Genomic DNA, 13773 nt, shown 5'->3' with positions numbered 1-13773 from the left:
CTCACCATCCAGGAGCTTCCTGCTGACTGCCTCTTGGCTTTAATGGAACAAGGTGACACCACTCCTCCATCTTTGCTTGGCCTCTTTGGGCTCTCCTTTCTTCATGAGGTCAAGTCCTTGCTCTGACCATAGCTGTCTCAACATTTTAGCCTCGCTGCTTTGTTTCTGTTTCACTGCTGTTTTACAAAAACAGTTATTTTATTTTTTTTATGTTTATTTTTATTCAAGTATACATGTGTTTCACATACCATATATTTCTTGGTAACAACAGAAATTGTCAGATTCCCTGGAGCTAGAGTTGACCTAAACTCATAAACTCAGGTCTGTGAGAAGAGAAATAAATACTCTTCCCCACTCCTCATCAAATAATTTATTTATTCACTTTACATCCTGATCACAGTCCTTTCCTCTTCTCCCAGTCTCCCCTACAGATCCTTCTCCCCATTTCCCTCTTTCTCCTTTCAGAGGATGAAATCCCTCATGGGTATCATTCCACCCTGGTACATCAAGTCACTGCAGGGTGAGGCTCATCCTCTCCTTCCGAGGCCAAACAAGGAAGTCCAGTTTGGGAAACAGGATCCACAGGAAGGCAACAGAGTCAGAGACAGCTCCCAGTCCAGTTTTGGGGAGACCTGCATAAAAACCAAACTCAGGCTTCATATCCCCCACTGCTAGGAGTCACAGCTACAGTCACCATGATCAACTACCTAGAGCGTCCCTACTCCAGGTCTCTGGCACTCCTAGAGATGTCCCCCACCCCCTCTACCAAGTTTTTCCCTCTCTCCTCTGCTCTCTCTACATCTCTATCCCCTCCCGACTCCTCCCCTCCCCACCTCCCTCCCTCCTTCCACCTCCAATGTCTATTTTATTTCCCCTTCTAAGAAAGATTTAAGCATCCACTCTTGAGTCCTCATTGTTATTTGGCTTCTTTGGTTTAGTGAATTAGAGTATGGATATCCTGGACTTTATGGTTTAATATTTACTTACCAGAGAGTACATACCATGCATGTCCTTTTGTGTCTGGGTTACCTCATTCATAGTTTGAAAGAGGGACTCTGGAACTGTGCTACCCTGGCAGAGACAGTTCCCTTAACCCCTCTGTGTCCCCATCTGTAAAGCGGGGTGTTAGTAGCGCATACACTGTTAGGTTGTCATATGTGTTAACAGGAAGTGCCTATTATAAACTTGCCTCATGTGAGTATTTAGGTAATATTTGTTATTGTTATTGATAATAATGAAGTGTTAATAATTCATGCATGAGTTGTCAGCATTATTCAGTTATAGCCACCTATTAATTTACTTAAACACCAACCATTTTGCTTCCTTAAAACTACCAGGTAGATGAATAAACTTTAGCTTGAATAACATTTTGGAACTGCAGGGTTCCAAATAACATCAGGGTATTGACTGTGTTTGAGACTTGGTTTTCTAAATGGCTACGTAGACCATCTCTGTAAGTCTGTCTGTGTGTCTGAATGTCCATCAAACCACCATTACCTTTATGCTGTTCATCTATATTTGATGCTATTTTGTATTGGCCCCTTTACTCTTTGAATAAAATATACAGGTTCTTAGGTACCTTATATGTTAATGCTATATTATTTCTAAGTTTAAAGGGAATTCAATTTATTGTCAAATTTTATTTTGAAAAGCCTTGGTATAGAAGCTTTTATTTTGTACCTGACACATAATAAAAATTCAGACGTCTACGTTTTACACAAATCAGGGCTACTGAGATAATTACCAGGGATTAGCAAGGCAGATCACCTTGTTTATAAGGGGAGATGTCAGTAGCAGATGATTTCTGTTTGACAAGCTGTGGGTGTTATTCACAATAAAAGACAAGCCAGCCTTGCCAAGGCTTATATGTTTGGTGTAGTAATAATCTGCTAAAGGCACTCTGGCTAAGTTGTTCATTTGCATAGATGTTCACAATATTACCTGGAGCTAGGCATGATGAATTATATTTACATCTTATCAAACAAATGAAATGATATTGAATTACTAGGTAAGTGCCTGTCTTAAGAGCACATTGAGGAACAGCAAATGAATGTGAGAAGTGGGTTCCTTTGTTTACTTTTGGTTGGTTTGTTTTGTGTGTGTGTGTGTGTGTGTGTGTGTGTGTGTGTGTACATTAAGGGAAAGACAGGTATTGAGTTTGAAGTGATACTCACTCTAGTCATATTCTAGAATTCTAGAAGGAGTAATATTTGCACTGGAGACTGACATCCATTGGAGTAAGGGCTGTGAGGCTTGGCTCTAATGCAGGGAGACATGTATTCAGCTAAAGCCAACAAAAACATATTGTGAGTCTTCTATGAGCCAGGTATAATTTGGGTAAGAGAAAATAAGGATGGACAGATCTCCATCCCTGCTATCAGGTTGCTTGTAGTCTCACAAGGAAGAAAATTAAAAAAAAAAAAATGTAGCCTGAGGTATTACGTGCTGTGTCAAAGGCATACACACTAACCATGAAGTGTAGATAAGGCACGCAAGATCCATTTGAGACAGGAAGTAATCAAAGGCTTTTCCCTAAAGGATCTGAAGTTTCCTTAATTGACTTATGAAGGATGGGTAAGTAGTGGCAAATGGAAAAAGGGCAATATGCAGAGAGGAGGGAGGTATCCAGAGGATGGGGGTCAGCAGACAGTGGGACAAACAAGTGGACACTGTTGGGAGGAACTGTGAAATCATTACCTTGAGGGGAACACCAAATTAAAGCTGGACAGAGTACACATACAAGATGATAATTCAAGAAACCTTCACTGGATTCAAAGATGGCCAAACCTGGAAACTGTGAGCTAAGGGAAGAAACAATAACATGCTAAGCTATGGCTCAGGCAAGGCCAGAGCTGCCATTAGCCCCAAGCATGACAGAGTCTGAAAGGCCGTGTTTTCCTCCGTGTGGGTCAAGTACAGGGGTCAGCTTGACAGTGTGTGCTGAGCACAGCTGGATCCCAGCCTCTGCCTGCTGGCCTGCTGCTGTCTGGCAGTGCACTGCAGAAAAGCTGTGAAGGCAGAATTGGGAAGAGGAGACATGAGAGCTCTTGAGAGCAGAGCAGTGAGCTTGGCTGTTTGCTAAGTTTATCAAAGACAAGTAAATTTGTCTTAGGACTAGCTGTTTCCTCAGTACTGTATGTCAGTTGTTAAATATCAGTAAGTAGATTTCAGAATGGCACCTTCTGTGCTGCATGATAGCCCAGGAGCTTGCTTTTCAGATGGTTGCCCTTGCTAGGTAAAAAAAAAAAAAAATGTCATTTCAAATAATTTTTCAAAAATTGTTGTCTTGTTCATGCTAACATGCTGAAGAACTGTCTTGATAATTGAACTGGTAATACATTAATCTTGAGCCCTCTATTTTAGGGTGTTGAGCTATCTCTGGTATCCCTCTGCCATGACTGTTGCACACACTCAGCCTCTGTGAGACAGAGGCTACTAAGATAGCAACGATATTCGTTGACCATCTAAGTAAACAAATGGACAAAAATGTTTACCATAAATAAGGCCAAACACAACAATAACTATTTTCTTATATTCTATGTAAGATATTTATATATCTAAATTCTAAATGGGAAATGAAATCTAGCACCCTTTCCATTATTACCGTGTGGTGTTAGAGGCTTTAAAACCAATAGCATAATTTCATCAGCAGCTAATTATAGCAAATAAAATTGTAAGTCTTTGCATTAGCTGGATTCTTTGTTCTATATTAAAATACCTGAAGCTGGGCAAATTTTTCTTATTTATTTATTTATTTATTTATTTATTTATTTATTCAATTTACATCCTGATCACAGTCCCCTTCTCCTCCAGTCCTCGCCCACAGCCACTCCTCCCATCCCCCCTCTCTTTCTCCTCTGAAAAGAGGGGGAAGTCCCTTTACCAGGTACTAACCCACCCTGGCACATCAAATCACTGCAGGATTAGACATATCCTTTCCCAGTGAGGGTAGACAAGGCAGCCCGTTTAGAGGAACAGGATCTATAGACAAGCAACAGAGCCAGGGATAGCCCTTGCTTCAGCTGTTGGGGTACCTATTTGAAGAACAAGCTGTAGATCTGCTACGTACGTTCGGGAGTGCAGTCCATGTATGCTCTTTGGTTGGTGATTTAGTCTATGGGAGCCTCCAAGGGTCCAAGTTGTTGACTCTGTTAGTCTTCCTGTGGAGTTCCAATCTGGATCAAAGGCTTATTTAGCTTACAGTTCTGGGGTTCAAGGGCATGGTCTGGCATCATCTTGGCTTTAGAGAAGCTCTCAGGACAGGCAGCAACATAATGTTGGGATGATTCAGGTAGCCAGAGGCCTCAGAGCAGGATGGAAAACCAGGGTGACCAGGCCTTTTCATGACAACAACTCTCTAGAACTGTGTGACTCCTTTTCGAGGTCTGTGGCTCAAGTGAACCTCCTAAGCTGTGCTTTTAAAGGCTTCCCACACGTGAGCACTCGCGGGACAAACCCAAGCTATTCAGCAGCCTGTGATTTCTTTGCTCTTGTACTTGAGAAGGGAGAGAGCTTTCTTCAATGTTTAACACGCCACTGTTTTTGCAGAAAAGGCTGCCAAGGAGCTCCGAAGTGGAGATGAGACAGCCTAACAGAAAGAGGAAGCTCAGCATGGAGTCCACAGGGCACATGAATCAGGACGGACACCTGGTAAGATGTGTCAGCCTCTGGATCTGTCCTGCCAGTTGCTGATCACTGCTGAAATGTACTGGAGTGACCCCACTGTTGTATCTATACCTGAGGGAATGATGCAGAAACTCAAAGCTACTTGCTCATGGTTGAATTTTAAGCATGTTATTCCAGAATGTAAATGTTCTTACAGTCTGGTATATTTTAAAAGGCAATCTTATTTTTCTTGCTTTGCTTTTGAACTGATACATTAAAATATAAAAATTATATATTGTATCCTGTTGTTTTAACATTGTTTATTGTTTAGGTTAAGTTAAACATCTGCCTACTCAGATATTTCTTGTTTCACATGTTAAAAACACTCAATGTTAATTTGTGCATACGTGCATGTGTGCCAGGACAACTTTAGGTGTTCTTCCTTAGACACCCCTGCCCCCATATTTTGTTTGAGACAGTATCTTAGTCATTTGTTATATTGCTGTGAAGAGATACCATGACCATGACAACTCTTATAAAGGAAAACTTTTAAGTGGGGCTGGCCTACAGTTCAGAGGCTTAATCCATTGTCATCATAAAGGGAAGCATGGTGGCATGCAGGCAGACACAGTGCTAGAAGTAGCTGAGAATTCTACGTCTGGATCCATAGGCAGAAAGGAGAGAGGGAGAGGGAGAGGGGGAGGGGAGGGGAGAGGGAGGGGGAGGGGAAGAGAGGGGGAGGGGAGGGGAGAGGGAGGGGGAGGGGAAGAGAGGGAGAGGGGGAGGGGAGGGGAGGGGACGGGGGGGGAGAGAGAGAGAGAGAGAGAGAGAGAGAGAGAGAGAGAGAGAGAGAGAGAGAGAGAGAAGTTAAAACCACATATCCTTTATGGATGTTTATGAATATATCACACACCCACAGTGCTTATCCTAAATGGATGAATAACTTACCTGCACTTAGATCCTTGGGCTTGCTTTGCAAGAAGCTCACCACCATGCTCTGTTCCTAGCGCCCTGTTTTTTGGCAGTTAATGTGCATACTTTAGAGATTCAGGTCTGTTTAGTGGTACCTAGTATTCATTTTGGGAATATGCTGTGTTATGGTATCTTCAGATATTTGTACCAACTACACTCTGCTCTGATCCATTCTGCTCCACCACTACCTCCCCGCTGTGGTCCAGGGCACACTCTCTGTTTTCCTCCATTCTCCCAGACAGTTCCCTGTTCTATTTTCCTGTCAGTTGCAGTCTGTGACCCTCACATTCTCCCTCCCTTAGGATTCGTTTTTCCCTTCTCATGATGCCCTTTCTATTTTCAATGCATGCACACACACATACACACAATATGCACACATGCATGCACACACATGTACAAATGCATGCACACGCATGCACACACATGCACACACACATTCACACACAATCACACATGCACACATGCATGTACACACATATGGCCATAGTTTTAAACTTAGGTCATGCATATGAATGAGTGCAGCTTGGTATTGGCCTTTCCCTGTCCGGCTTGTTTTCCCTCTAGCAGTTTTTAAAGAGTCAGGCTTATGTTTAAGATCTCTGATCGATTATGAACTGACTGTTCTGTAGGATTTTACCTAAGCATATGGAGTCATTGCTGCACCTGGAAATCCAGACTTTCTAGCTCTGTTATTGAAAAAGATGCATGCTTTGGCATATTTGTCAAAAATTAGGTGGTGGTAGCTGTGCAGGTGTTTCCTTGTCTTCTGTTCTGTTCCATTGGTCTATGGGTCTGGTTTTTGTGCCAGATACCATGCTCATTTTACTACTGTAGCTTTGTGATATAATTTGAGATCGGGTACTCTGGAAATCTCCACCACTGTTCTTTTTGCTAAGGCTTGCCTTGGTCTTTTGTGCTTCTATAAGAAGTTTAGGGTTTTTTTTTTTTTTTTCTTCTTCTTCTTGTTCTACAAAGGATGTCATTAGGATTTTGATGGGGATTACATAATATACTCATTTTCTCGATATTAATTCTGGCAATCCAAGATCAAAAGAGATCTTTTTATCATCTAAGGTTGTCTGCTTCCTTTAGTATCTTAGAAGTTTTACTACAGAGGTCTTTTTACTTCTTTTGTCAGGCTCATTGAAGCCTTTGTGAAAGGGATCCCCTTCCCCTGGGTTCTCTCTTGGCAAGTTTGTCACTGCTGTGTTGAAAAGCTACTGACTTTTGTACACTGATTTTGTACCCTCCTTTGCTCAAAGATGTTTCATTTCTAAGAGTTTTCTGGAGCAATCTTTAGAGTCCTTTAAATAAAGCATGATATCATCTGCAAATAAGGATAATGTGGCCTCTTTATTTCCTTTACTTTGATCATTTTTCTTACTGCTCTAAGACTTTGAGCCCTGTGTTGAATAAAACTCAATAAACAAGCATCCACAGATGTGATCTCAGCAGCTCTAGCTTTTCCTTATCCCTTCCTCCCTCCCTCCTTCTTTCTTCCTTCCTTCCATTTCTTTTTTGAGACAGCCTTGGCTGTACTGGTACTCACTCTGTAGACCAGGCTGGCCTCAGACTCAGAGATGCATCTGCCTCTGCCTCCCAAGTGCTGGGATTAAAGGCCTGTATCACTGTGGCTGATCTTCCATTCCTGAGATGTCTTTTGTTTTGAAGCTGGAACTGGCAATTGTACCTAAGGCCTCACACCTTATGGTCAAGCACACTGTCACAGAGCTACAACCTCATCCTACTTAGATTCTTCAGAGCTTTTATCACGAAGGGCAATTGAACTTTGCCAAATGTCTTTTCTACATTGCTTTAGATAAACATGTGATTTCAGTCCTTAAGCTGTCTGTGTGGTACATCTATGTGGTAATGTTGGTTGGGTCCTTAGAATGAAGTGAACTGTCATGGTGTATGTGGTATGTGGATTTTAATTTGATCTTGAGGTCTGTTTATAAGAATCGCATTAGCAATTTTGTGTTTATATTCATTAAGAAACTGATCTGTGTTTCCCTTTCTGTTGTATTCTTATCCACTGCTGGCATGTAGGAAATACTGGCTTAACAGGATGAGTCTGGCAGTGTTTCTTCCATTTTCATTTATGAAACAGTTAGAGGAGCATTGATATTAACCCTTATTTATTCAGAATAGAAATTTAATAGTACCTTGTTGATACCTCTATAGCAATAAAGTTTAATTTAGTTTTTTGATACCACATATGCTTCTATTAGCATAAATATTTTGGATTATTACCAGATATTTTCATATATGTATATTATGTGTTTTGATCAAAACCACCTCACACACATTTCTTCTTCTGAACTCATCTTTTAGCCTCCCACCACTTTCCCCTTGTTTTCAGGCAGTGAGAGGCTCAGATTCCTACATGTGAATAAGAAGCCTGTGCATGGGTAAAGGACACAGGTCTTTAGGCAGACTCCGAGGCGGTGGGTGGAATTGGTGGCACAAGTCTAGAGCCTCAAACTGGATAGAAGAGGCTGTCAGATGGGCACAGGATATGTAGTCTGTCAGCAGGGAACATATGGTGGCAAACATATGAATAGCTTTATAAATTAAAAAGACAGTTTTGGCCTTCTGGTCTGGGCCTGAGCACTGAGCAGATCCCGGGCAGCAGCGCTACCCCCAATCTCACAGAGCCCAGAGGAAGCAGGCCTCCCAGGAGCTCTAGCCTGAGCTGTATCTTAGATAAGGGGATAGTAACACCAGCCCCAAACAGGGAGTAACTGGGACCCACTAGGACCCAGGAATTCACTCATGGCCTGGAGCACTGGTTCCTTCCTGTCTGCTCCTGAGCACTGAGCAGATCCTAGGCAGCAGATCTGCCCCCAATCTCACAAAACCCAGAGGAAGTGGGCCTCCCAGAAGCTCTAACCCGGGCAGCATCTTAGGTAAGGAGACAGCAACACCCGCCTCAAATAGGGAGTAACAGGGACCTACTAGGACCCAGGAATTCACTCCTGGCCCAGAGCACTGGTTCCTTCCTGTCTGCACCTGAGCACTGAGCAGATCTTAGGTCCCAGCTCTAACCCCAGTAGTAACACCCATCCCATACAGTTCTGATACAACCAAGATAATAGGAAGTACAGGCTCCAGTTAGAGACAGGGCAGGTAGCACTAAGGAGATCCAGATGGCGAAAGGCAAGCGAAAGAACATCAACATCAGCAACCCAGGGTACTTGGCATCATTAGAACCTAGTTCTCCCACACTAGAAAGTTCTGAATTCCCCATATAACTAGGAAAGCAAGATTCAGATTTAAAATCACTTCTAATAATGATGATAGAGGACTTTAAGAAGGACATAAATAACACTCTCAAAGAATTTGAGAACACGAGTAAACAGGTAGAAGCCCTTAAAGTGGAAACACAAAAATCCCTTGAAGAATTATAAGAGAACACAACCAAACAGGTGAAGGAATTGAACAAAACCATCCTGGACATAAAAGTGGAAGTAGAAACAATAAAGAAATCACAAAGGGAGACTACCCTGGAGATAGAAAACCTAGGAAAGAAATCAGGAGTCATAGATATAAGCCTCACCAACAGAATACAAGAGATAGAAGAGAGAATCTCAGGTGCAGAAGATACCATAGAAAATATTGACACAACTGTCAAAAAAATGAAAAATGAAAAAACTTCTTAACACAAAACATCCAGGACACAATGAGGAGACCAAACCTAAGGATAATAGGTATAGATGAAAGTGAAGATTCCCAACTTAAAGGGCCAATAAATATCTTCAATAAAATTATAGAAGAAAACTTCCTTAAAGAACGAGATGCCCATAAACATATAAGAAGCCTATAGAACACCAAGTAGACTAGACCAGAAAAGAAATACCTCCCGTCACATAATAATCAAAACACCAAATGCACAAAACAGAGAAAGAATATTAAATGCAGTAAGATAAAAAGGCCGAGTAACATAAAGGCAGACCTATCAGAATTACACCAGACTTCTCACCAGAGACTATAAAAGTGAGAAGTTGCTGGACAGATGTTATACAGACCCTAGGAGAACACAAATGCCAGCCCAGGCTACTATACCCAGCAAAACTCTCAATTACCATAGATGGAGAAGCCAAGATATTCCATGACAAAACCAAATTTACACAATATCTTTCCACAAACCCAGCATTACAAAGGATAATAACAGGAAAGCTCCAATACAAGGAGGGAAATTATACCCTAGGAAGAGCAAGAAAGTAATCCTCTTCCAACAAACCCAAAAGAAGATAGCCACACAAAGATAATTCTACCTCTAATAACAAAAATAACAGGAAGCAACAATCACTGTTCCTTAATATCTCTTAACATCAATGGACTCAATTCCTCAATTAAAAGACATAGTCTAACACACTGGATATGTAAACAGGATCCAGCATTTTGTTGCATACAAGAGACCCACCTCAATGACACTGACAGACTCTACCTTAGAGTAAAATGCTGGAAAACAATTTTTCAAGCAAATGGTCCTAAGAAATAAGCTGGAGTAGCCACTCTAAAATCTCCAGCCCAAGAACACAAAGGGCTCCATCTGTATGAGTAGTTGAGGGTGGCCTTGCCTGGAATCAGTGGAAGTGGATGGCCTTGGTGCCTGAAAGTTTGGATTTCCTAGTGTTGGGAAATTTCGAGAGCAGGGAGGCGGAAATGGGAGGATGGTGGGAGCACACCCTCATACTGATAGGAGAAAGGGGGATGAGGTAAAAAAAATTTTTTGGGGGGGGAGGAATGGGAGAGGAGATAACATTGAAAGGTAAATAAATAAAATATTCAATTAAAAAACAGATAATGGGTCTGGCAATTGTAGTTGAGCAGTCGAGACATTTTGACATCAATTTATTACAGGATTGGGTATAATCCTCAAGAACAAGGTATTGTGGGAGAGGCCCATGGAACTTTCAAAAGATTGGTGAGACATACTGTTGCGGAGACAAAGAATGATCCTGACCTGTGAGCTTGCTGAGTGCCATGATAAGGGTAACTGGGGATTTGTATTGGACATATGTTCCTGACCCACCTTTGCTTGATTATATCCCAGATGGGACAAGCTGCCTTGCCTCAAGTTTTTAGACCTTGTGGGATAGAGAATTGTAAAGAGAAACTATGTCTCTTGTATTCTTCTTAAAGGTGCCCAGCTGTTAGGACTCAATCATGTACTGGTCTTGAAATCAATCTAATATGGGAAACAACAGTCTACCTTTGGAAGACTGGATCTGGACATTGTCAGGAACATATCTGAAAGCTAGCTGTAGCTCACTATGATGTTAGGATAGCAAGAGATAATGTTGGGACAGGATCTGGATTTCAAACAAGGGTTAGTGCATGTTTTAAGGTTTTTTAAATTGTCAAGCTAAAATTGGTTTTGTCTCTTATATAGCATTTTTTGTAAGTTCCATTGGCTCTATAATTTCCAATTATATTAGTGTGTTGAAACCTGGCATGTCTGTTATGGGGGTCTATCAACCAGCTTTTGTCTCACTGCCCTGAGTATCAGAAACCCTTGATTCTCTGAAAAAAGCTTGAAAGTGCAGGAAGAAGTGAGTTAGGCTTCAAGCAGAAGCAAGAGGGTAGCAGGCTTGATTATTGCTGGTATAACAGCTTTAATTCCATTAATTGCTAGCACCACTGCTTCTGCAATAGCATTGACACAAGGAGTTAAGACAACTATTTTTGTTAACCATCTAGAAAAAATGTTACTAATGTATTGAGTATACAAAAGGATTTATATAGATATCTGGAACAACAAATGATGTTCTATAACCCATTCAAATTATCTGAAAGAGGTTCAGGGTTCAAGAGTTAGGATCTATCCCAAGTGTCATGACAAATATTATTGGAGTAGTGTTACTTTTGAAATTCACAATGATTGTCATTATAATTTTAAAAAAAAGTTTTTAGACACCTGTAGGATATTTGACATAATCCTAACACCTCTCTTGGTGTGTTAACTTTGCATAATGAGATTATGAATTTAAAAAATGCTGTTCCGTTGACCTTTGATGCTACAGATAATGCCAATAAAATTATCTATGGCCTGAGCTCAGTATTTCCATTTTGGACAAACCTCAGGAATGGCATATATAGCTTGATCAGGGTAGCCCTTCTGTCCTAGGAATACTTTTATTCCTGCCCATAGTGTTAAAACTTATCTTTAACAACATTAACATGTTGGCAGCCAAAGTACATGGCTTAAACCTGAAAATTGTCTGGACCCTCAGACAAAGTTATTAAATTAACAGGCTGGCAAGCCAAGGATGGGTAAGATGCTGCACAGAGCCTTACCAACTTAAGACAGAAGTGCATTGCCTTTGATAATGCATATTCCATGATGGGTAAGGAAGGCATTCTTGTCAGAACAACCTAAGACAGGCTCAATCTTGTTAATAAAATAAAAAAGGAGAGGTGGAGAGCCTTTGTGGCTGCTTGGCAAGAATCTGACATGGGCCAAGGACAAGGAAAGGGACTGCTTGACAGGAATATGACATTGGCCAAGGACAAGGAAGTAGGCTTCAGGCAGTAATCTGATATTAGACTAGAACAAGGAAGTAATTTCAGGTAGGAGTCTAAATCATAGTTTACAACAAAGAAGTAATCTCAGGCAGGAATCTAAATATTAGGCCATAATAGAAGTAATTTCAGACAGGATTCTAAATTTTAGACTGGAACAAGGATGTAGGCTTCAGACATGAAAATGACCTTGGATTAGGACAGGGAAGTAGGCTCAGATACTTTGGTCATCCTGATAAGCCTTTAGAAACAGTGATCATGGGAGTGTTCATGTAACTGGGTTTAATGCCTTGCTTTTTCTTTGACTATTTGTGTTTATTGTATTGCTTGTTTCTTGACTATTTGCATCTATTGTATTTTTAGACCCTCAACATAGAACTGACCTTATTACATGCATGTAATCAAAATGGTATAAAAGCATAAAGGAAGAGGGGTTTAGGATGGGGGTTCTAGGCAGGGAAATGGGGAAAGGGGATGACATCTGTACTGTAAATAAATACAATATCTAATAAAAAGACAGTTTTGTTGGGTATAACAATCTTGTTTGGCAGGTATTTATTTCCATTGATGGACAGGTATCATTACATGTTGTCTTGTGTTTCTGATGAGTAACATGATGTTATCTCGCTGTTTGATTCTCTGTGTTGATGGTTTTTTCTTACTCCTTTTAATATTTTTTCCACTGTTCTGTGCTTCCAACATTTTTATTATGTCATAGTGGTGTTCTGCCTTGTTCATGTCTATTTGAGGTTCTAAATGCCTCTTGAGTTCCTGTGTTTGTTTCTTTCTCAGGATTTGGGATAATTACTGTTTTAAGTTGGTTGAATAAATTATGTTTTTCCTTTGTGTATGTCTAAGCTTCTTCTATCCTGAGGATTTCTAGATATGGCCTTTGATTGCTTGGGTCAGTTATTGGACTTTAAGGTCATGCTCACTTGCTTTCCCATAACATGTGTCCAGTACCTCTTCAGCCATACCCTCCATTCTTGATGCACGTTATCCTTGGTTGGTTCTGTTGATGATACCTTATACTGGGATTCTGTAATCAGACTCATTAAGATTTCATTTTCAATATTTCTTTTTTTTTCAAAATCTCAATCTGCTTGCTGATTTTTTTTTGAACTTTTAAAATCCACATTTGACATTTACCTATTTCACTGTCTTTGAGTTAATTAGGTAAGGAGCTATTATCTTCTGAAGGACTTACATTGCTTTGACCTTTTGTATTTTGTGTTGCAATCTGCACATTTATTTTTTGTCAGGTGCCCCTTCTATTTTGTAGGGAGCATTATATTATTTTTATTTTTACTTTTTTGAGATTATAATATAATTAGAACATTTCTTCTTTTCAATTTCTCTCTTTAAAATTCTCTCACATATCTCTCCTTCAAACTCATGGCCTCATTTTTATTAATTGTTAATACACACACACACACACACACACACACACACACACACACACACACACACAATCTGTTTAGTCTTTATGGTACTACTTGCACATATGGTTTTGGAACTGACCATTTGGTATTGGATAACTGATTAGGTCTCTGTAAAGACTGTTGCTGTCACTATTGGCATTCCTTAGTTACCTGTAGTTCTTTGTGTAGGGCTGACACCTTGTGTGCTTTTCCCCATTGCAATGGTTTATATATGCTTGGCCCAGGG

At 40.5% G+C, this 13773-nt stretch overlaps 1 protein-coding gene across 1 annotated transcript in view; it reads left to right on the top strand.

The window, feature by feature from the left end:
* The first annotated feature begins 4490 nt into the window (after positions 1–4490).
* Positions 4491–13773, top strand: part of L3mbtl4 (L3MBTL histone methyl-lysine binding protein 4) — a 373346-nt gene continuing 364063 nt past the window's right edge. The window contains exon 1 of the mRNA XM_034483726.2: positions 4491–4650. Coding sequence (XP_034339617.2) covers positions 4522–4650 — 129 coding nt within the window. The 5' untranslated portion in view covers positions 4491–4521. The remainder of the gene's footprint in view (positions 4651–13773) is intronic.

The sequence above is a fragment of the Arvicanthis niloticus genome, chromosome 21 (genome assembly GCF_011762505.2).
Source record: "Arvicanthis niloticus isolate mArvNil1 chromosome 21, mArvNil1.pat.X, whole genome shotgun sequence".
NCBI lineage: Eukaryota > Metazoa > Chordata > Mammalia > Rodentia > Muridae > Arvicanthis > Arvicanthis niloticus.
The sequence above is the reverse complement of the archived record's forward strand: the minus strand, read 5'-3'. Positions and strand labels throughout refer to the sequence as shown.